This window comes from Terrapene carolina, unplaced genomic scaffold (assembly GCF_002925995.2).
Source record: "Terrapene carolina triunguis isolate 2854851 unplaced genomic scaffold, T_m_triunguis-2.0 Scaffold23, whole genome shotgun sequence".
Classification (NCBI taxonomy): domain Eukaryota; kingdom Metazoa; phylum Chordata; order Testudines; family Emydidae; genus Terrapene; species Terrapene triunguis.
In genome coordinates this window covers 23097608-23121756 of record NW_020664374.1, presented here as the reverse complement: position 1 = coordinate 23121756, position 24149 = coordinate 23097608, and the positions used below count along the sequence as shown (strand labels likewise).

Sequence of the window (24149 nt, the reverse complement as noted above, 5' to 3'; positions counted from 1 at the left end):
TTTTTCTTTTCTTGTGTTTCCTTTCCTCTCTGTTTCCTTCCAGCTCCCAAGTCTCTGTCCATGCTATTTATACGGCCTTGAGTAACATACTATCTTAGCACCTCACAACCATTAAATTATTTATCCTCACCTCAACCCTGAGAGGTAGGGAAGTGCAATTATCCCCATTTTACAAATAAGGAACCAGTGCCTACTTCAGGCTTCACAAACTAGGCACTCCCTCACCTATCTCACCTGCCTCACCCTGAAAGGGACATAGGTGCCTAAGCTCAGTCCAGAGAAAGGTGCCTCCCTCTGCTTGGGATTCACAGCTGTGAACCCTTTCCTGGCGTTAGGTGCCTAAGCCCTTTCTTACACATAGCACACCTGGAGGAAGACACCAAGGCACATTTGTAACTGCTAAGCCAGTGGTTCGTGCACTCACCCAGGCTGTTAGAGTCTCTTGTTCAATTCCCCCTATGCCCAATGTGAAGCAGAGATCTGAACCCAGGTCTCACTCCCTGCCAGAAAAGAGTGCTGTTGTGGGTCTCTCTCAAGTGTTCCTGTTGAAGCTGTTCCACTTTGTATACATAAACAGGGACTGGAACTTGGTCTCCTACCTCATAGGGACTGCCCCAACCCCTGGGCTTAAAAAGTCACTCTCATTCTTTTTCTGGCCCAATGACTCTTTTATACAGCTTCAACAGGAGAGATTGGCGATCCCTGCCCCTGAATATTCCACATCCACGCAGTTAGGGCACCCTGCTGGGAGGTGAAAGACCTAAATTCAAAGCTCTGCTCCACATCATGCATGGGGAGAAATGAACTTGGTCACCTAGATCCCAGGGGAATGCACTAACCACTGGGCTAGCAGTTATAAGGGCACCACTGCTGTTGTGTACAAGGCCAGATCTGGTAGGTATGCTCAGAGCATGCCTACCATTTTGGACTCCACAAGCAAGATAGGTGAGGTAACGACTAGTTTGAGACTCCCACTGGGGCTTAGGCACTTGAGTATCAAGATTTAAGCAGCTGTGTGCATGGCCAGCAGCAGAAATGTAGGTACCCAGGGGACCTTACCAGCAGAAATGTAGGCGCTTATGGACTTTGGGCACCTACAGGGTTAGATGCTAGTTGAATGGGGGGGGAGGGGTGCTGAGGATCTAAATGTTGGATATAGATGGCTAAAGTGTCATTAGGCACCTAAATACCTTGGTGGTATCCCTTAGCCCTGGATGACACCACAGTGATTTCCAGCCCCATGGCAGCCCGGCAGTAGGAGACATGCACAGCCATGGCCTGGCCTCTTGCTGCTGTTGCAGAATCTTCCGTACCTGAGAGATGTTGCTGAGAGAAGCCTGGGTAAAAGAGTGCTGACTGTTCTGTAGATAGTCTGGATGACACCATGAAGAACACTCTGCTCCTGCCAAATCAATAGGGCCCTGTCAGTGTAATGCTTAGAAAGGGGCTTCCACAGTCTAGGGTCCAAAAGAGTGTGCCCTGGATGCACTGCTCCCCATTGCCACATGCTTGGGTGCCTCCATGTAGCAAAGGGGAGTGTGTGACCCAGCAGCTATGTGCCACCTCAACCTACTGTGATGTGTCAGGTGCACGAGGAAAGCAGGTACAAGTAAATGTTAAAACAAGGACCCTGTGTTTAGAAAATATCTTTAAATTCAGGATAAATGAAATGTGGGAAATGTCTGCCATACGGGGGATAAAATGTTTTTCCCTTGAGAGAGGTGCACCGCCCAGATTTGGGGTTCAAAGATCATGCTAGTTGAATGGTAGCATCCTATGGCATAAGCCAAACACCACATGGGCTGAGGCTTACAGCAGATGAGCTGCCTGCTCCTTCTAATTGACATTGCTGGTGCTTTTCTGTCAGGTGCTATACAGACAGGGAGTTCTAAGGAATCAGTTTGAAAAATAACAATTAGTATTTAAGAAATACTCACGGACGTGTCAACATCTCTATGACAGCGAATGACCTAGAGCTTAGCCCATGGCAGCTGTCCTGCCAGGAAATAAGCATAGAAGAGAAACTCAGTTTGCATAGAAATAAAGAGGAAAAACAGGCAGGTAAATTTCAAGGTGTATTTCAAAATTAGAGAAGTGGAAGGATACCAGAGTTCTGCTTAAAATTAACTTTCCTTTGTTTGCATTGTAGGGCCCTGGCATTGTAAATGATGAGAGAGAATCTTCATTTCTCTCTCTCACGCACACACCTCCCCTCACACCCAGGTCTTGTCTGATCCCTTTCCCCTTACCTCATACACATTAATAATTTACATATTCCATTCCTCACAGAACCAGGATGAAGCATGTAGGCCAGGGGTGGGCAAACTTTTTGGCCCGAGGGCCACATCGGGGTTCTGAAACTGTATGGTGGCCAGGTAGGGAAGGCTGTGCCTCCCCAAACAGCTGAGTCCCTGCCCCCTATTCGCCCCTCCCACTTCCTGCCCACTGTCTGCCCCCATCAGAACCTCCAACCCATCCAACCCCCCCGGTCCTTGTCCCCTGACTGCCCCCTCCCAGGACCCCCCACCTCTAACTGCCCCCCCGGGACCCACCCCCTATCCAACCTCCCCTGCTCCCTGTCCCCTCACCACCCCCCGAACCTCTTCCCCATCCAACTTCCCCCTGCTCCCTGTCCCCTGACTGCCTCCCGAGACTCCCTACCCCTTATCCAACCCCCCCACTCCCCGCCCCCTTACCATGACGCTCAGAGCACCAGGACTGGGAACCGTGCCACCCTGCTGGAGCCAGCCACGCAGTCTAGAGCACTGGGGCAGACCGGCGGCTCTCACAGCCACACTGCCTGGCAGGAGCTCACAGCCCCGCCACCCAGAGCGCCTGCGGCACGGCGAGCTGAGGCTGCGGGAAAGGGGGGACAGCAGGGGAGGGGCCGGATGTGGCCCGCGGGCCATAGTTTGCCCACCTCTGATCTAGGCAATGGCCAAGAATGTCAAGGATGAGAGACGAGGACCAGAGAAGCACTGATTCTCAGGCACAGGCCTAGGGCAGAAGCACAATTTCTACCTTTAGCTACAACTGCTGGACTCCTTCCTCTTACAAAATAAACAAATATAAATCAAATATAAGGGGCTTTTTAACTTTGAAAAATAGTTACTATAATTATATTAATTATTATCATATTATCATCACCCTTTCTGCATAGCAAAAAAACTATGTTAAACCCCAGTTACAACCTGTCATTTGTGCGCCAGACCAGCTCCTGAGCAGGGTTGAACGGTGATTCACCCACAGTGTTAGGAACCCATCAGCGATGTCATTGACTTTAATGGAAGCAATATTGGCTCCAAAGCACTAAACACATTGTGTGTACACAAACTACGTGTAGAGTTCACCATGTTCTAACCCAGTTACACAAAGTAGCAATCAGTGGCATAGGCGGGCCTTAGCGGTTAGGGTTAATTTGAGGTAATCAGCAATTTACAAACAGTGTGTTGGATAGCCAGTTACAACTCCCTTGTCCACTAACATAGTTAAAACAATCTTGCATGAAGTAAACTATACTTTTGAGCTAATTCTACAAACTTTGGCAGACCAAATCTGTATGTGGCTTGGGGACATTGTTCAAACATGTTTGTTTCCATGGCAAGACTAAACCCTATTTTAACAGTGACAGTGGACCACCATGTTGTAATTCAGTGGTTCCCAAACTTGTTCCGCCACTTGTTCAGGGAAAGCCCCTGGTGGGCCTGGCCGGTTTGTGTACCTGCCGCGTCCGCAGGTTCGGCCAATCGCGGCTTCCAGTGGCCGCAGTTCTCTGCTCCAGGCCAATAGGAGCTGCTGGAAGCAGCGGCCAATACGTCCCTTTCCTTTTGACTAGATAGCAAAGTGATCCCCAAACTACCTGCTGACCTTGTAACATGGGTAAGGAAAAGGTAGAGAACCACTGACCTAGACAAACCCAAAGAAAACTTTGATTCTCTATGTAATTAGTACATGTAACCACAATGTGCTTCATTGCTGTTAGTGTTGAGAGGAACCCGTCAGAAACTGATGAAAAATATAAACATATTTTAGTATTTTTTAGTCAGGTGTCCTTTCCTCTTGTTGTTACTTTGTTAGGATGGTGCTTAGCTATTTCTCTTTACTGCGATGGACGCTCAGTTACTACAATGATGCCCTGTGGTATAAGAACTACAGCAAAATGGAATTCTTAGAGGTAACTTAGAGTTTCCCCAGCTCTTCTACAAGAAGCTGTTTCAATTAAAGCCCCTGAGCTTACAGCTGAGTTTGTCATAAATCCAACAGAATGCTATGGCGATTTTGGATCTGCCCTTTCTTATCCAAAATAAAGTGGAACATTGAGTTAGATGTATAGGTAGCTACCTCCAAAATCCTATCTATCCCTTGCTGCCTGTTAATATAACTTGTGTATGTGCAAGAGATCCTGGAGATGCTTTAAACCATTTCTTTTCCAGGCTTGACATCAAAATCCTTTACTGATTAAAGGATAAAAGAGTTAAGGGTGAAATACACACGTAACTTCATTTCACGATGTTCTGAGGCTCTGGCGAATCCAATTGTAAGCTACACAAATTCACTGTAACTAGGCCAGATGTTCAGAGAGGTGTCCTTCCGGGAACCGCTAATTCTTCTGGAACAGGAAGCCGCTCCATTGGAAAATTCTCCTTTTCATGTGTCATTGAGACAGGGAAGATAAACGATTATCTGTATTGTGAGCGTTGACAAGTCAAGGAAATATGGTTCTCACCGCCGATATTTTCACTTAACACCCCCCTCTCCCGCAGAAAAGCGCAGGTGTTCAGGTTACACTGACATTGTTAAAGAATTGGGCTGAAGGCAGCGGAGCAGCTTATAGTGAATGTGAGCTAGGCAGTTTTGTACCCCAAACCCTACATGAATAATGTGTCACATGGAGGAGAGCCTAGCGGTGACTAAACTGAGCACTCCAGCTTTCCCGGGGCTTTCTGTAGAGATCTGGCTCCTCTGCGGGGAGGGTCCAAGTGTCCCCCCAAAAGGAGGAGGCGATGGGCTATTGCAAAGGGAAGAACTGACCAGATCACCATCGTCCGCTCCTGGTAACCAACATGCTTCTTGCTCAATATAGCACAACTCTTGCTGAGGAAAGATGCCCTAATCTGTGCGATGGAGACCAGAGCCAAAGCCCACTGGCGTCAGTGGGAGTCCTTCTATTGATGGCAGTAGCTTGGCCAACGCTGCAAATATACAGGTTGCCTTATGGGGGGAAAAAAACCCAAGTGCTAGGAAATAGCGGTTGAGTTCCTTGCCCGCGTTAACTGAAGGGTTTTGTGCACCGAGAGCTGGCCCCGAATAAAGCCCAGGGTTCCCTAAATTGAGAACCAGAACTTCACACAGCACTGGCCGCCCGCCTTGAGAGGGCTGGGAACCGCGAATGTATGGGGACCAGCGGTACCGGTGGGCCTTTGGGGAGGATATGGGGCTAGGCAGCTCCCCCCCGCCCTTTCTTAGGAGCCATGCGATCCGCAGCCCCCCAGCCCTGGGGAGAGCTGCATTGCAGCCCCGCTCGGAGCCGCAGGAGGGGAGCACCGAAGCAGGATCAGCTGGGCACGCAGGGCGAGCGTTGCCGTAGTTATCCCGAGCAGCTCATTACAACAGCGTCAGCTGGAGCCCCGCTATGGAGCCCCGCTTCTGTTGCCCAAGTGCCCGGGGAGGACGAGGCCAGTGTGGGGCAGAGAGGCTCCGCCTAAGGACTTAGCTTCGCGTGGGTTTGATGCTGTGCTGATGGGTTTATTTAAACAGGGCTGGTTTCTGATTGCCCACCTCTTTGCCCTCCGGAGCGGAAAGGGGCGGGGGCTCGCAGGGACTAGGGCACAACAGGCTGTGTGTGTACCGAGAGGGGATCGATGGATAGCAACGCTCCAGCCCAGCTGGCACGCACGCTCTCTCTGGAGCCAGCAACTGGGAAGTGGCAGAGTTTGCAGCTAGAGAAAGTTACTTTATTAGCAGCGCACTAATCAGACATGCCACTTCCGCTACCTCGGGCGGGCTGCGGTGCTGGAGATTACACTCCCAAGAGCCAAGTAATGATGTTAAAGCGTGTAGAGGAGGGACATTTGCCTTGGCCAGAGTTAGAATAGCTACTAGCCTGCTAAACCAGCCCCAAACGAAGAGGCTTCATTGGCAATCCCATTATCCACCCGTTTTAGACATTTCCATGAGCCTTTTCTTTTACACCCTGCAAAAGGAAACCTTGGGTGGAACTGAGAGTGGGGGAAGGGATGGCTCAGGCTAAACAAGGGGGGGGGTATATTTCATTGTCTTCTCTTACCACGGATAGAACTGTGGGTGTGAATAAAATATATACCGTGTCCTGGGTGCATCAAGCTGAAGTGGATATTGCTATGAAAGCAACAGTCGAGGAGGTTAATCTTGGCTGGTTGGAGTTAAAAAAGGCAAATATTTCCGTTTGTGCCCTCCTGCCTTTCTCAGCATTGGTTGTCAATCCAGAAGCTTGTTATCCTTACAAGGCATCAGTTTGTTTGGCTGATCTCAGCAAGGTTTTCTTCTCCAAGTAGAACTATAATTGCTATAATTCTACTGTATCATTTGGATCATTGCAGTATTGTTGTTTTCTCTCTCTCTTTCTCTCCCCCTAACACTGCAATAACGCGCTCCAGTGTTAAATTAGCAGGTTGCAGGGGGAAAAAAAGACCGTAAATGAATGAAAGTTTGTTAAAAAAATAAATAAAACAACAAAGTGACTTGGCAAAGGCAAGATCGCATCGCCGAGGATCCTCGCGCGCAATCAGGGCTCATTGTCTCTCCTGCCATTGGCTCCCAAATTGGCCGGCAGGCTCCAAATGAAGTTTATCTGCATTGTTTAAATACATGTTTGGAAGAGGTTGAGCTAAATGTGGGGGGACCCAGGCAGAGCGGGGCTGCTTGAGCCCCTTCAGAGCATTTTACACGATACAGTAAAGCGTCTCAAATGAAGGTGTTTCAGGTTCACGCGGCGCCACGTACTCCAAATCGCTCCAGTTTGGAGATTTAGAACCAATGCCTTAGTGCACGTTTCTTGCAAGTGTCAGTAAAACAACAACAAAAAAATGCGCCATAAACTTAACCTCTGCAACACATTTCCCCCTTTTAAGGAACAGGGTTTCTTAGACTCTCCTGTAAACATCCAGTCCAAATGGTGTAGACAGCCCCAATTTGTACAACAAACAACAGATTTTTTACAGCTTTATAATCTCATGCAGGTTGCAGTATTAAATTTGTCATTTTCATTTTAGTTATTGATCGTGAAAGCGGATAAAGCCGATTTTTTTTATTTTTTTTTTTTTGCCAGATAACAGGGTATCAATCAGACAAGCAATCAGGGAGAACAAGCCAGAAGTGTTCTATACCCATGCACTTAAAGTGTAATTTATTTGCTTATTAGTAGAGAGAGAGGATAAATTAACATGTTAACAAAAATTAGAAAAAATAAAAGCAGGAGTTCTCTTTTGCTCGTTTATGCAGCCCACTAATTCTTCTTTTATAATGACCGTTTAACACATTATTTTATATATATATATATATATACAAGAAATGTGCAAAAGTAGCCTTCATTAAAAAAAAAACCTAACCAGTAAAATCCGGTCAGTCAGTAACTAAGTTGCTCGCAGGCGCTGTATCAGTTATCTGTACGTTTAATACCTAATTTCTAGGTTTGTTTTTTATTATAATTATTATTGACATGGCGCTCAAGAATAGCAATAACTAAGAAGGGATAAATAGAGCTTTTTGAAGTTGTGGCATTGAATCGTGACAATGATAGTTCGAGGGTGTATGTGAAAATGTGTCTGGTGCCAGGATCTCTTCTCTCCCGAGTTAAAAAGACTTTCCTTCCAAATTGCGTTCTCACTCCAGACACAAGCATTTCGGAGCGACGATTAGAAAAATAAAAACTGACAGGCAAAGCGAACAGGAATACTCCTTCAGTGCAACACAAGGAGGAAATCTAGCTTGTCAGAGACATTTCATAAAGGGGGTCAGAAACTGGTTATTGTGTTTTAGTCACACGTATTTATCATTAAAATGTAGCTTTGTGTAAAAATGATGTGATCGCATATTCATTGATTGTGTACAAACGAACACCCAGCCCCGCCTATGTATTTTTAAAAGGCATAAAATAAGAGGAAATAAATGTCATGCAGAGCCTTTATGTGCCCGACAGCTCTGGGGAATAATGTCTGACTTGATGGTTCCTTTATTTATAAAGTCAGACATTATTTCCAAGGCCTGTTATAATATATTATATACATATATTATTATATATTATATAATTAAATCATATACACACTTCTTATTTACAATTTGCTCTGTTTAAACAATCTCAAGTTAAGGATCCCGCATGAAAACTCTGTCTTGAGGACTGTGGATGTGTATGATTAATAGGAAAAATAGAGCTGTCTCCCACCCAGCTCTCGAATAAGTGAATCATCTAAGTATGCGAATGAATTATTTTAGGGTGACAAAGAAAACAAAAGCGAGATCCCTCCAACGTGTCTCGTGTGTTAGTAGGATGGGAACTGTAAATGCACATTTTATCAGGAGACGCACAGATAATTAAAACATGCCAATTAAAATCGAACCTCAACTGTATAAACAGTGAACTTCAAATTCTGCTTGGGATGTAAATGCGATCGCTCGGTCAATGAGCACGAAAAGAAAATCCCAGATGTCTTTCAGCAGCAAAGATGTGTTTAAAGTGTCTGAGAAAATGTGTGCTTAAACCCAGAGAGGGAAGGGAAAGGTAAGTGAGAAGCGAACGAAACCTTCTGGGTTTGAAAGTCCTGCACCTTCCCCGGGGATCTGGTGGTTCAGTTACCAACACTTCATGCAGCTCAAATTGTGTATTAAATACTTCTGCCAAGGCAGCCCCGGAATGTCTATCACACATTAGCATTTGAAAGAGTTATCCAGATGTTTATTACAGTAAAAATCCCAATTATGAATCCTTGTATTTTTAAATACTGACTGTAAGCGATTCAAGTATGTTCCTTTGTAAAACGCTTTTCCTTTGACACATTCAATGAGGGAGACCGGGAAGGAAGAAAACCAGACATGGATTTCTTTCTTCTACACCACCGCCCCCCCTCCTTCCCTTGGCTTTTCCTCTTTGCTTTTCGCTTGGCCCTAGCCTGTACTGCAGACATCAGCAAGGAAATAGTGAGTTTTCTGGATACAGCATTATCTCACCGGTCTTTGGAATTACCATTGTAGGTATCAGCTCTATTGTCAGACTCCTTTGCTAGATCTAAAACGTCCGCCCTTTCACAATGATCTCAATGTCATGGGACATTGCTGGGTTTCCAGTTTAAAGGGAGATAAGGGACACTTTAGTCCTTCTGTTTCCAAGCTGAAGAGCCAGATGGAAAGTCAATCGCAAATATGTTGATCCAGATCTCTATTCTTATTCTCACAATTCCTTCCAATGAAATTGCTGGTTTATCTCAGGTCAACCATGGCAAATGAAGGATTCGTCCTCCAGGGCACCCATCCCCCCCCCCAAGAATATAACTTTTATAAACAATTTTACATCTAGCAATTAAAGAGAAATTGGCTGTCTTGTGTCTCCTGACACTGGCTTTTTATGTGTCTTTTCGCCATCACCCAAGCCGTGTTGCCATCCACATACCTCCTTTTCTGCTGTTAAAACAATAGTCAAGCGTAACTAGCAATAGACAGGTAACAGATCTGCAACAAGTGCGAGCTCATCTGTATTAGCCCAGCGAACGTACATTAGCAGCATTATTTTATTTTCAAACGACTCCTCAAAACATGCTTTGATATTTGAAACCATTCCATACCCCAGTAAAGAAGAACGTGTCAGCTGGAGATGTTCTGAACAGTTTTGAAAGCAATAACTGAACCTCGCATCCTCGTTGTGTAATAACTCGTTCCCCTCTTTCCCTACCTCCCCCACCCAGTAATTTAGAATTGTGGGAAACAATAGCTTTGACAGACACTCCCTTTCCCGGGCGTGAGAGGTATGGGGGTCAGTCGTGGCAATAGCTGCGGAGAGATGGAGGACTAGGAGGGCAGGGAGCGAGGGGTTTGGACTCGTTTTCTGGGTGACAAGGCGAGGTGGAAGTGAACACTGCTCCCAGGGAGGTGCCGAGGAACTTTTCCGCGCTGGTGCTGATCCCCTAGTGATCCAAACCGGGCTTTGCTCCGCGCTGGAAGCCTGAAGCGGCCCTGCCTCTGGCGAGAGCCAATCAGAGGGCGGCTCCCAGCACGTGGAGGAGTGGGACTCAAGAGCAAAGCAATTGCAGCTCACTACACTTGTTACTAGTGTCCTGAGCAGGAAGAGGGGCGAGTGGAGCCGCTGGTGGGGGGATTAAAAAACACTCCAGCCCAAGCAACAACAACAACAACAACAACAAAAACCCAACAACCAAAAAAAACAAAAAACCAACAACCCAGCCCCACACACACGCAGCCAGCCAGCCAGCCGGCCGAGCGAGGCAGCTCCTTACCGAAGGGAAAGCCAAAGCCATGAGCAATCAATACCAAGAAGAGAGCTGCTCTGAGAGGCCTGAATGTAAAAGTAAATCTCCAACTTTACTCTCCTCCTACTGCATAGACAGCATCCTGGGCAGGAGGAGCCCCTGTAAAATGAGATTGCTAGGAGCTGCTCAGAGCCTGCCTTCTCTGTCTAACAGGACAGAACAGGACAAGGCCGTGCAAGGTAAGCAACAAACGGCGGGTTGCAAGCAAAATCAGCTGGAAAAAAAGAAAAGTAAAAGTGCGGCTGGGAGGGAAGGGGAGGGGGGGAGGGAGACCCAAAGAAGCAGCTCTATAGGCCTGTTAACTGCAAAGCCATTCAGCGCTCTAACCCCTGCTGGATCGCTCCCAATCTCGCTCGCTCGTTTTCGATCGCTCTGTCTCACACCGGGAGCATGTAGTTTGGTCATAAAAGTAATATATTTATAGCGATCGGCTTATGTAAGCGAGAGGTCAGAAATAGCAGTTGCTGTTGGGATTAGCTCACCCCACCCCCTTCCAGCGTGTGGACAGGGGCTCTCTGAGCGGCGGAGACCCTGTAATTCTGGGGCTCTGAGAGTGTTCCGCAGTGGGGGAGCATTGCCATTGGCTTGGGCGGATTTGGTTTAACGCGATCGTATCTTCCGTTCCGATTATTCTTCTTTATTATTAATTTGATTTTACTAAAGCTTAGACCAGAGTAAACTCCTCACATTGCATGGTACCGGGCTGGAACTGCTGGAAAACTGCGGCTTCCTTTTGCGCTGTTCTTAGCCTGATAGTTCATCGTTCTTGTTGGGGATTTACCATTCGTGGCAAAAGTGAACACTATTATATTCGTACCCTAGCTAAACCGGATTCAATATTTGTCAATAGTTTTATTTATTGAGACTCAATATCGTTAAAGAAAAGCTGGACGGGGTGTGTGTGTGGAAATCCTGCCTATTTGTTGTGTAAAACATTTCTCTGATCTCCTGTATCAAGTTCATGCTTGCTTTTGAGCAAGAAGGGGACTTAATAATTCACAACCAAATCACATTTCCCATCTCTTTTCGCTTAGGGCAGTTTCTTCCCGCTCTAGGGCGGTTTAACCTCTGGGGAGATCGTTCACAGCAGCGGGTTTTCTTTCTCCTTGCCAAATAAACTTGCGATTTAGAATAATAGGCGTGTTTGACACGTAAAATATCCATTGAACACCGTTAGGGCAACGGAAACGAGACGAGCTAGAGCATCTCGGCCTTTGGGTTTCCCCCCCAGGTTCCCCAGGGCTATTTCAGACTCTGATGGCAGCACGAAGCCCTTGGGTTAAAAGGGAAATGTGTTCTGCAAAGGGGGGGGGGGGAGAATAAGCGGGCCGGGGAAGGGTTTGTTGAGCCCGCGCTACAGCCGGTGCCTGTTATCGGGCAGGGATGAGCGATGGTCGCTTTATGCCACCGGCTGCCCGCTGCAGGAGAGAAGCAGGCGGCTACACTGGGATGGACCGGTGGCAACTTTCTAGCCGGACTCCGGACGGGTGGGGAGCCGAAGGGGCCGGTGTGGTTTCAAGCTGACCATGGTGGGGGTCTCCCGCCGGCTGGGGACGGGGCTGGTGTCCCCGGGAGCCCCCCGGCTGGTGCCTTGCCCTGCTTTGCTGCCGCGGCTGCCCTGACCCAGTCTCTCTCTCTCTGTGCCCCGGCGGGCTGTGTGTGTCTGTCTCCCGGCAGGATCCCCCAAGGGGAGCCCCCCGTTCGAGCCCGCCGAGCTGCACCTGCCCCCCAAGCTGCGCCGCCTGTACGGGCCCGGAGGGGGCCGGCTACTGCCGGGGGCTGCCGGGCCGCGGGCGGAGCGGGCGGAGGGGGCCGCCGCCCCGTCCTGGGACACGCTGAAGATCAGCCAGGCGCCCCAGGTCAGCATCAGCCGCAGCAAGTCGTACCGGGAGAACGCGCCCTTCGCGCCCCCGCCGCCCGCCCTGGACGAGCTGGGGCGCCCCGAGGAGAGGCCGGGGCCGGCGGCCGCGGGGGTGCCCGAGGAGGAGGAGGAGGAGGACGAGGAGCTGCTGGAGGAGGAGGAGGACGAGGACGAGGAGCTGGAGGAGGAGGACGAGGAGGAGCTGCTGGGGGAGGCCGGCGGGGGGCTCCTGAAGGAGCCCAGGCGCGGCGCTGCTCCCGCCACGGGGCCCGACGGTGGGGAGCTGTCCCCCAAGGAGGAGCTGCTGCTGCACCCGGAGGACGCCGAGGGCAAGGACGGCGAGGACAGCGTGTGCCTGTCGGCGGGCAGCGACTCCGAGGAGGGGCTGCTCAAGAGGAAGCAGCGGCGCTACCGCACCACCTTCACCAGCTACCAGTTGGAGGAACTGGAGAGGGCCTTCCAGAAAACCCACTACCCAGATGTCTTCACCAGGTACAGGCTGGGGGAGGAGGGTTGATGATCGCAGCCTGCCCGGCTGGGCACAGGGCCCTTCCCACCCCGCAGATCAGCTGCCACAGCTCCCCTGTGCTCAGAGGCAATTCCTGGGGCTGGCTGGCTGATTGGAGAAGACGCCTTAGCGTTTCTTTCTCACACACCCCCCTGAGTTTCTCTGCTGGCCACAATCACCAGGAGTTTCCTCTTGGTCTCACCCAGGCCTTTCCTGAATCCCCCTTGGATCAGCTGGGAAGAGTTTTCTCTCCCCCTCCCCCACCTTTAATCAGCTTTAGAGGCAATCTCTAGTGTAGAAATCGCTGCTCTGCTAGTGGCACAGGAAAGGAGAGAAACTTCTGCGATTAGTTTGTCTTCACTGCAGAGCCAGTTGGCCACAGGCAGGTAGTATCTGTCCCGCTCCTAGCTAAACCACATAATGTTCTATTTTTATCCTATGCTTTGATCCTTCTTCAGATCTACCAACAAGCTTGCTGGGTATCAATTACGCTTTTCCCAGTGCAAGCTGGAACCCTACCCTGTCCAGGGAAGTCCTGTAAAAAAAGATCAAAGTATTCCAGCTTTGGGTTCTTAGAATATTTAACTAGATAATAGCTCCGCTAAAATACTGTGTGTAATATGTTTAACCTCTGCATATGGATATGTGTAGAGAGATACAAACTTAGATCGGAGTCAGAGAGGGGTGGGGGTGGGGGTGATATTCTCGTACACATAGTAGGGTCTGTTGTTGTTGCTTATACACTTTATCTACAGCTCATTTACTATCCTTGCCCAGAAACACAGAGAGGAATTTTCGAATAGGAATTAAGTGTATCTTGTGTTTGTTTACAGTTCTGACGGGCCCTTTCCCATTCTCCTCCTTTTCACACACACCACTCCATTCTCCTTGCCCAGAAACTCGTTTGATTTACGCTTTTCCCCTCTTCCCCTGAATAGTGAAGTCAGATCCTGAGGAGATAGTGTCAGACGGAGAGAAAAAAAAAAGGCGAGAGTAATCTCTATAGAACGTTAAAAACACAATCATACCCCCATTTTCATAGATGAGCCATACTACACTCACCGGTGTAACTAAAAGAAGGAAAATCAATCCTCTTTTTGAACAAATAAAGCTATGCGGCGTGGAAACGCTTAACTGTGGTACCCGGGGTGCACTTATGCTCTGCTGCAGCTAACAGATTTCTGCTGCCTCCAGACAGCAACGAAACTCTTTCCCCAGAAGACACAATTTATAACACCTTTAACAGTCCAAGGCCTTCCATGCGGTTTTGCGCTGCCTGAATACTGCAGAGCTGCGCTCCAGAACGGGTAGTTTAGCTACAATATCCTGGAGGGAAACGGGAAAAAATCCAACAGGCCTTTTTTTGCTGTTGTTGTTGTTGCTTCTGCGGTTCCTGAGCCTTTTCTCTGGCTGGGTATTAAAACAGAAAGCTTCCAGCCGGCTCGGAGACTTGAGTTAAAATGTCAGGCGCTTGTTGTGTAGCGAAAGGGAAGGCGGCTCGAGTTTGGCTTCCCTCGGGCTCGAGGCTTTGAAAGTTGCAGGTGAGGCTGAGGGGTCTGAAAGAAAGCAGCCTCTTTGCAGCCCAGGGTCCCTTGGCCAGCCCAGCTCTTTCTTTTTAGCGGAGGGAGATCCAATTATGCTCTGAGCTCTCATATTTTAGGTAAACAGATTATGAGCAGTTTTATAACATCTTAATGGTTTCCGATTTGCCTTAATTATTGCAATAATAACGGCAATGAAGGGGTAGGGTTTCAGCTAAATTGATTCCCCCTGTGATGTGTAGAGTTTGCGGTGGGCATTGGAAATACCAAGCGTTTAGTGGGTTTGAAACTAATTAGTTTTTAAGGCACACACTGAACTCTAAATCCCAGGCACAGCTCGAACGTGACGGACGAAGATAATTGCGGAATGGCCTGACCCGGGGGTGACTTCGCCCCCTTTGCTCTCTAGCATCTCCTGATCGCTTGCGGAGGGAAAACGTGTAATAAGCCTTTTCCCTACTTTGCTACACGGGCTGCGGGTGTTGCAAGCAGACGGGGTGTGAGCACTGGGAGCCAAATTGTGCGCAGACTTCAGCCTGCGCGGAGTTTTGTGGAGCAGACTGTGGCTCCGGGTATTGGGCTAGAGCTGCCCCTGGATACGCCCCTGGTAGGGCTCCATGGGCCGTGTGGTGGGTGCCCTGAATTTGTGCTCAGACCAGGCACACGGCAGGGGGCTCGATCCTGCTCCCATTCATGTGCCCCGGAGCTCGGCCATTGACTCGAGCCCCCCGCCCGGCCGGGATCTGGGGACGGGGCAGAGCTGCCCTAGCTGCTCTGCGCCCCCGCGGGGAGTCTCACGGCGCGGTGTGTCTGTGTGCTTGTTTCCCTCTCAGGGAGGAGCTGGCCATGCGGCTGGATCTGACCGAAGCCCGAGTGCAGGTGAGTCCGGGCGAGAGCTGGGTCGGGTGAATAGGGGCCTGCGCGGTCTCCCCACCCAGCGGAGAGCCGGTGGATGCCCGCGCGGCCCTGGCCAGCCAAGCCCAGCAGCGGCCGCTGGGACTGGACTCACTCAGCCCTGCGCGGGTGGGTTGGAAACCATCCCTGTTGCCTTTGCCGATCCTGCGGGGTGTTCTCCAGAGGCACGCTGGGGAGGGGAGGGCGTGGGGGCTGGCCCCTGGGGTCAGTGTGGTGGGTAGGGGAAAGACCGGAGGCAGCTAATCCCCACTCCTCCCACCAAACCCCCAACCGACCCCAATAATCAGCAGGCGAAACCCAGTTGGATTAAAATCGCCCGGCCACGCGGGGTTTTGGTTGTTAGACAAACCCGCTCTGCTCCAAGCAGGTATTTGGCCGTGATTAAATCTCCAATCGGGCTTCATAAAAGCCCACTTAGTGCTAGAACAAACAGGGCCATTTGAAGGCGAAATGTTGTTTGATTTCCTCTCCGCCTGCACAAGGGGCTGGCTAATGCTATTTGATTTCCCATTTTTGATAGCAATAAGCCCGCATTGATCTAATAGTGAGTGAGTGCAATGCTATTAAAGGTGTTTGCAGCCCCATACCAGAGTGCATTTCCTAACCCAAGTCTCATAACCAAAGAGACGATAAACATTGGGATGCCCTGATTGCCAACAGAAAACAGATGTCTCTGGGTCTGAAGCTGAGCAAATCACTTTACAGTTAAAATCAGGCGCTGATAAAGCATAATAAATTCCATATGGCTCATTTAATACACAACAGCTTCTTGCATTAGAGGGGCTAATGATGAGATTTGTCCCCTCCTTTCTGTTGACACATTTCTCCATTGTCAAACAGAGATGTGACAGCAAATCAGTATTTTCAGCTCAGGGGAACAAGTCGTGGGAAAGTTAAATAACTTTTAAAAAGAAAGACACCCCCTTTCTCTCTTCTCCTATTCACTGGAGAAGATGTAATTAAGGGAATATGAATTATGAGAGTCCCTTCGTTTACCTTTTGGGTGTACTCAGACTTATTAATTCAATAATGGGGAATTGCAGTGGGGACAGCTTGCTAATTGAGTTTTAGTTGGGAGAGACGATCCGCTTGTAGAAGATTTTGGCTTCCTTTAAGGACATCATGTCTCTTCATACGTTCGTCTACACATAGCATCGTTGCCTTTATTCGTTTAGCTGCAGTAGAGATGGGGTTTCATAATGTTCTGCCAAACGTGAGCTATATTTAAAGGTGAAAATTCAACCCCCACCGCTCCACAAAATTAACAGATTATGTCTCTTTCAAAGGCTCTCCTTTAATGTGTGATATTTATACTTTGATATTAAGCGAACATTTTCCGTTCAAATGTGGTGTTTTATTAATCTCTTCTGTTTCAAAGAACAAGCACATTTTGATTAACGAATGTTTAGGGTGAGATTGCAATTCCGTGGCTGGCTAACAAAGTGATGTAAACTAAATCCTAAGAGTACAGCTGGGACATGCATATTATTCCTTCAATAGCTTCGCGATTTTTTTTTAAATATTACATTTTACTTGCAGTCACGATTTTGTATTGCTTTTAATCTTTAAAAACCTGAATGAGCCTAAAATGATACCATTTGTAAATATTAACTTCAGTGAAAGATACCATGCAGATCTTAGTGTGGGTGTGTGTATAGATCACATCATAAAAATAATTTAGTTCTAGTGGGAATTAATTTTTAGAACATTTGACTACAGCAGTAATGTTTCAGTTAAAATGTCCATAAAAGAAAGCATTATTGTATGCTGCCAAAACCACCACCATGCTGTCAAGTATTTAAATTAAAACGTTTTACTCTCCACTCAAACCAGTAGGATTCCTCTGGAAAATGGATACATGGTAGCTGAAAAAGAAACTTCCGAATATTGTACATGTTTTCAGAGAATCATTATACTGTGTGTTAAATGTTACGTATATTCAGAGTATTCAGTACACACGTGTGTGCTTATTTATACCTGTGAAACGTAAACCCGGAGATGAGGTATTATTTATGTACTATATAGCATAAGTAACCATATTAAGGATAAAAGGCTTAACGGGTCAGCGCCACCCTAGCCTCATACTTTCTTCCAAAGAGGCAATCACTTTACCAGCAGGGTAAATATATAAACCAGGAGAAGGTGATAAAAACGCTTCCATGAAAGGTAACCATGCACGCCCACTTCAGGGGTTGTTTAATCCTGTCCTAATGTGCGAGTTATTTGACCAACCCGGGCCATTTATTACTCCATGTAATAACAACAAAGGTCCCCCACCCTCCAAACCTAGATCAACTGCCATTTGTAGTCTAAAATCCTATCCAGTTCTGACCTCCTGCCTGCTGAGGGTTTGGGGTAGAAATGCTCGAGACCTGTCCGGAAAATGTATCATGTCTGCTGGGCAAAACATTTGGAGACGAGGCCAGAAATATTAAAACCAATTTTCTTTTGGATTTCAGGTATGGTTCCAGAACCGTAGGGCTAAATGGCGGAAGAGGGAAAAGGCTGGGGCTCAGACACACACCCCAGGTTTGCCTTTCCCTGGTCCCCTGTCAGCAACTCACCCACTCAGTCCATACCTTGATGCTAGTCCTTTCCCTCCTCATCACCCAGCTCTAGACTCCGCTTGGACTGCTGCTGCAGCAGCTGCTGCTGCCGCCTTCCCTAGTCTACCTCCTCCACCTGGTTCTGCAACTTTGCCACCAAGTGGGACTCCGCTAGGCCTCAGCACTTTCCTGGGCGCAGCTGTATTCCGGCATCCAGCCTTCATCAGCCCTGCATTTGGCAGGTAACACGTTCAGCGTTTACCATTTGCAAATGCGGTGTATAGTATAACCAGTACAGGGGGTGGAGGCTGGGGAGGAGAAAGTGTGTGCCATGAAACATGGCTTTCGGGAGCCACGGCTGCCTACTGCAATCCAACTTGTGTGCAATTAACGCAGTTCTCTTGCCTGGATTAGTTAGGCACCTCTTAGTTGAATTTACACTACAGATTATTCATGGGGAGGAAGGACAAATGAGGGGAAATGGCAGAATTCCAAGCACTTGACGTCTGCATGCTACAACCTGACTCATTAATGTACAGTGCTCCGAGTCTCAGGTGGAGGTTAATGTTACTAGAACTGTCTTGAAAGAAAGTTTTCGAAGAGTTGCTATGATGTGAGGCTTGGTGGCAGTGGGTCAAGAAGGAAAGGTAACTTCTCACCCTGAGCTGGTCTCCCTCAAGTGACTTGGTGACAATGATGCTTCCCCGGTAGAGCTGGATGAATAATTTGTAGCGTGTCATTTGATTAATTTTGCCTCTTTTGCTGTTCACAAATTGTCCTCGAGCAGCCTATCGTTTTCTTGAACGTATTAGTTATTTAAAACCATTCACAGAATTATAACCACTCTGGGTTGGTAGATCTCTCGCAGGCAGTTCATTGTGGATTATTTGATATTCGAAATTCGAGCTGTGTTGGTTAGTGTTGATTGGACGCACAGGTCACATGTTACGCTTCGGTTCCCTGACTAGATGGGGGTAACGCTTAGAATCAGATTGTCACCATGAATATTCACATCTACTAATTCAAAATCTGCTCTCTGGAAATATTCTCTTATATTTGGTTGACATTCACGGTTTCCACAAACATTCCTGCCCCTCGCATCACTCGCTAGAGTATTTGTAGCAAGAGAACACAACACCGGTGAAGCTTTCAATAATTAGTAGGACTCGTCGTAAAAAATATTTTGGAGTATTTGCCCGGGTCTATTTCTCAGTGTGTTTTATACCTAAATCTACTAGTCGTGTAAGACACTGAAATAAAAGAAACGATTCACGTATATTATAGCTTCCTTTATTTAAATGAAAACCAAATGATGAACTAAAAAGTCTGTAGTTAATCACACAGACAGAGAAACAATAGAAGGATTTATTAAGTTGGAGAGAGAAGTGAAAATAAAACTGAATGTAACTGCAATGATCTCTGTTTAGGAGAACAAAGAAATAATAGATTCATCCAACTGAGCAGCCACTTTAACAAAATCGTCGAGAGGAAAATAAAAAAAATCTAAGTAAAATTAGTTTCTTAGTCTAAACCAATACAATTAAACAGTTTATGCATCAAATTGTAGTCAGTGACTCAATTTACCTAATGGAACAAGTGATGTTACAGTGCTGTCACGCCCCCTGCTTAGAGCGATGATTTCACAGTTTATCACTTCTCTTGTAGCATTAGTGCAGTCCTTCTACGTCCCCCCCCCCCCCCCCCGACAACAAATTGAAAAGTGAATTGTAAAAGCTTACTAACTCAGCCTGGATAATGGGCTGTAAGATTAAAATAGGCATGACAGAGCAAATTCACATCCACCTTGAAATGTAGCATTTCAGTATGTATTAGGTGATTTAAAACTGTTAAATTTAACAAGTTCACCACAACAGGGATTGCCTCCCACTAATCAAACCTATCATTGTTTTGATATATATAGTATCGCTAGATTTTACCATTAGAATTAGGGATTCTGAAGAATGTAAAAGCTTGTGTTAAACTGAGCAGTAATTGACCTTTTAAAAGGAATGTGTTCCATTCTTGCCAATGTTAATACTTAATATCTGCATCAAAGACTCAGACAGAAAAAAAAATCGCGGCAGCCAATATGGGAGCTTAGCATGCTAGGGCTTAGTATGTAGACCCTGATGCCTTCAAGGAACACAGTTCAATTCCTAGCCGTGATGATGTCAATAATCACATCCTTGGTTAATGGAGAGTCTGTACATCTTGATGTGCCAGTCAAGGGGGTCACTTGCACTCTTCAGAGTGACTGCTCTGGTGAGAGAAGTAAGAAAAACTAGAGGGAAGGCATTTAAAAGATTGTGTCATTGAGCCTGGATGCTAGGTTGCTGGATAATAATTGGCATTCCACTGTGAGGAAATCAACAGGAATGCCACTTCCTGCTGGTATGGGCATCAGTGCTGAGGAACGGTTAAGACACTTTGGGCATCAGGACTGTAGAACCTTTAAAAGAGGAAGATGATTGTGGAGGGGGGGAAGGGGAAAGGCAGAAATCCACTGGGGAAAGAGAGGAATAGTATAATGGAAGAGTTTAACGTGTGCAGCGTTTCTATTTTAAATGATAGCTAAGGAGAAAACAATCCCCCAAAGCGTTTCATTTTGGAATTCCTCTCCCTATTAAGTGTAAATCACAGTATCAACTGCTCCTGACAGTGTGCTCTAGTGTGAGCGGCTGTCACCAGCAAATCTGAGAGAATTAGACTCGCTTTTTTTTTTTAATCTTTTGACTGCCAGTGTTGAGATTTTTTTTCAGCGTCTTTGTCTTTTCTACATTAGTGATAATACTTCGCTGCTTAGCTCTGACATGAACTCAGAACTCTTAGTGGAAGCGAACAGAGAAGGGGGGGGGAGAGGAACAGATATGACAACGCTGGTCACCTTATTCTGACAAAACAACAGCAACAGACACACGCACATAAGCTGCCTTGGTTTTGACCAAAATGTTTACTTTACTTGCAGGCTCTTTTCCACTATGGCTCCCCTGACTAGTGCTTCCACTGCTGCTGCCCTACTGAGACAGCCCACTCCTGCCGTGGAAAGTGCAGTGCAATCAAGTGGGCTATCAGATCCAGCAACAGCTGCAGCAGACAGACGGGCTTCTAGCATAGCAGCTCTGAGGCTGAAAGCAAAAGAACACGCAGCTCAGCTCACACAGCTCAATATTATCCCTGGAAACAGCACAGGGAAAGAGGTGTGCTAAAATAAATAAATAAATACAGGTCACCTCAGCTAGTACGAATCAAGACCAAATGGAAAAAGAGGACCAGCGATTAAGACATTGGATAGGTTCTCGGGTTAGGAACTTGAAGAAAGCAAGCATCAGCACTCACATGAGTGAACCAACATTTACAAGCTCCTGAATGAGTAACTCCTTGGCTGGTACATTTTAAAACTGTACACTACATTAATTTCTTCATTGGTCATTAGACAAAAAGAGCTCCTAATAAGATATTATATTATATAGAATTAAAGTTACATCCCTCCCACCCCCCTTTTTTTTCTGGACATCTGGCTAAATAAATAAATAAATTGCAATTAAAAAAAAAACAACCTAAACTTCCCACACAGCTTCTTAAAATAACATCTTAGGATGTTAAGTTGGTCTATCAGGAGCACTGGAGAACTATTTTACCTGTTATTGTAGCCAGCTGCATATTCTCAACCAAGGATGCTGCCAGTGCAGAATGAAAGTGAATTTGATGCTGTAAGATAACCAGTGCACTTAAAGGAAAGGGGTATATCTTTTTCTTGTTATATTCTTTAACACTACACCAACCAAGGTTTTTATATCAAACCAAAGGGAAATACACTGCTAGAATATGGACTGTTTAAGTCACTAAACTGTGATTATTGATTCTGTACATACCATTGTTATAAAAAAGAACAGAGCTTTGTATATTTGAAATGTTATAAAACAATTGCACTCAGTGTAGTGTTGTAAAAGTTTGTCATTCTGTAGATTCTTACTGTGTTGTAGATATAATAGGGTTCCTAGACAAATATTTATGTACAACCCCTTTATTTAACTTATTAACTGTAGCGGTTTCCGAAACTCTAAAAAGGCAATGGTACAGTACTTTTGTGTAATGTCGTTATTGTTAACACTTTTCCTTGCTATTAAGTGGAGAAGTGCCACACTCAGAAAATAAAATATATATATATATAAATATATATATGTTTAACAAAAAGAATTGTGAAGGATACATTGAAGTATATGGCATTTAATAGCGTCATTGGAAACAACCATGGAAATACCAGCGGTGTAACAAATAGGGGCTATTATAACTGTCTAATAGATTGTTACCCTCAAAACTGCTGTAGGAGGAAGCTGCGATCCCTGTCTTTAGTACGGTTTTTTTTTATTGTTTTAAGTCAACAAAATAGGAATTTCTTTTAAAAGATTGAACGTAGAATATGTTTCTAATACGCCTGCCCTAAAAATCCAAACAATTTGAAACTGGCTGAGAAGCAGAACCCTCCTACAGTCATTCGTAGCAGGGTCCAGCATGTGTGTATCTATTGTATATATTAAATGTCATACAGACTTCAAGTCGGCCCCCACGTGCTTTCAGGGCAACACTGATTTAGCCGAAGGGGAGTAGGCAAAGTGAGGGCTTGTGGAAGCAGCAGGGAGACACCAGTGCTCGAGGCCTTGCAGCTCAGGGGAACTGTTGGAAGTCAAACTTGTAGAACCTCTTGGCGAAGATGGTTGTAGCTTTGTGGTAAACGCAGTTATTCCTCTACCTGGTCAGCTTCACGTACTGCAATCTGACAAGGCCTAGCCCCATGTAGGTGCGAGCCAGAGAGGGCGGTGAGACTGGAGAGGAGTTTCAATCTGGGCCTTTACACAGGGGTGCGTGTGTGTGTGTGTGGGGGGGGGGTGTCTGTGAGTAGGGCGTTGGCACGATGTGTCCTGATTTCTGCACTGATCCGGTCGGTCCCTGCGGGTCTGGTTTGGATGCTTCCCAGGGAAGGGCTTGGGGGGGGGGTTACTCCCGCTGGCACTGGCGGGGAGCCAGGCTGTTCGGGGACGGGGGCACCAGCAGCAGGGGAAATGCGCCGCTAAAGGTGCCCTGAGAGGTGCCCAGCGCTAGTCCCGGCTCGCACCCGGCCCCAGCGGGGGGAAGAAGCCCGGCGGGGTCGGGGTTGGTGCTGATGACCCGTGGGCGGAAACGGGTGGCAGAGCCGCAATCCGGTTCTAGGCGTCGGGGGCACAATCCGGCGCCGCGCCCCAAGGGGGGCGGGAGGGTGGCGCAGCTGCCTCCCCGCGCGGTTTTGCCCGTGAGGGTGGCGAGGCGGGAAAGCCCGTCTCGTGTCCCCCAACCCCGGCGGCGCTGGCCTGCCGGTGCCCCGAGGCGCTGCGGGCTGGGGCCGCCCCTCCCTTGCTTTAGGCGCTGGCCGTTCGGGGCCCGGGCGCGGGGGGTTGGCTGCTCTCGGGCTGGGCGCGCCCCGCCGGCGGGTTTGAAGCCATCGCTTCTCCTTTGACCCTTCCCCGGAGCAGAAGCAAATCGCGTGAAATCCCCCCCACGGCTCGCAGCCCGGGCCGGCCAATGGCCGCGCCTGGCCTTGTTTTACCAGCCTCCTAATCCCGGCTCCCTCGGATGCTGCAAACACGCCCGAGCCCAAGGCCCCCTATTCTTTCAGCGCGCTCCAGCTGGAGGGAAACTCATTCCGCGCCCCAGCTTCCCCCAGGCCAGCGACCCCCTGACTTCCAGCGAGGCTCCCTGGTCAACATCTGACGGGGCGCGCCTGACAAACTCCCAGCAGCTTTTCAAAGCGGCAAAAGAAACCAATTTTCTTCTCCCTCCAAACCTCCCCCAGCGCTGAATGCTGCGGGCTGGAAAGAGCCACTGGAGCGTGCTTAGAGGATTTTATGAGATTTTCCAGAATGATTTAATCTAATTGTGAGCATTATTAATGAATGGCAACCCGCTTTGGCCCGAATATCTGGGAACGGTTCGCTACAATGCCAGGGGAGCCTGACCCTCCCTCCGCCCCCCACCCCCGGCTCAACCTCAAACAAGCCTCCCCCCATATAGATTTAACAATCGCCAAAGAAATATTGACGCTTGGATGTAGCGCTAGAGAGCCGGGACTCATGGCAACCCGATTCCCTCCCAGGGCCAAATCTCCCACCATCTGTTCTCACATTTAGAAGCCAACGAGAGTTCCCAACCCAGGGTTTCCTTCACACCCTGTTCCGCTCCAGGGCGGGCAAAACAAGAGGTTCCAGACTAGTGCAACACGCAGCGACTCTG

The 24149-nt window shown here is 47.7% G+C and overlaps 1 protein-coding gene across 1 annotated transcript; it reads left to right on the top strand.

The window, feature by feature from the left end:
- Nucleotides 1-10307: 10307 nt before the first annotated feature.
- On the top strand, nt 10308-21995 carry LOC113406261 (homeobox protein ARX-like). Its single transcript, XM_026649914.1, has 5 exons — nt 10308-10693; nt 12192-12867; nt 15258-15303; nt 17799-18127; nt 20851-21995. The coding sequence occupies exons 1-5, from the start codon at nt 10501-10503 to the stop codon at nt 21089-21091; spliced, it is 1485 nt and encodes a 494-aa protein (XP_026505699.1). The 5' UTR covers nt 10308-10500; the 3' UTR covers nt 21092-21995.
- Nucleotides 21996-24149: the final 2154 nt, after the last annotated feature.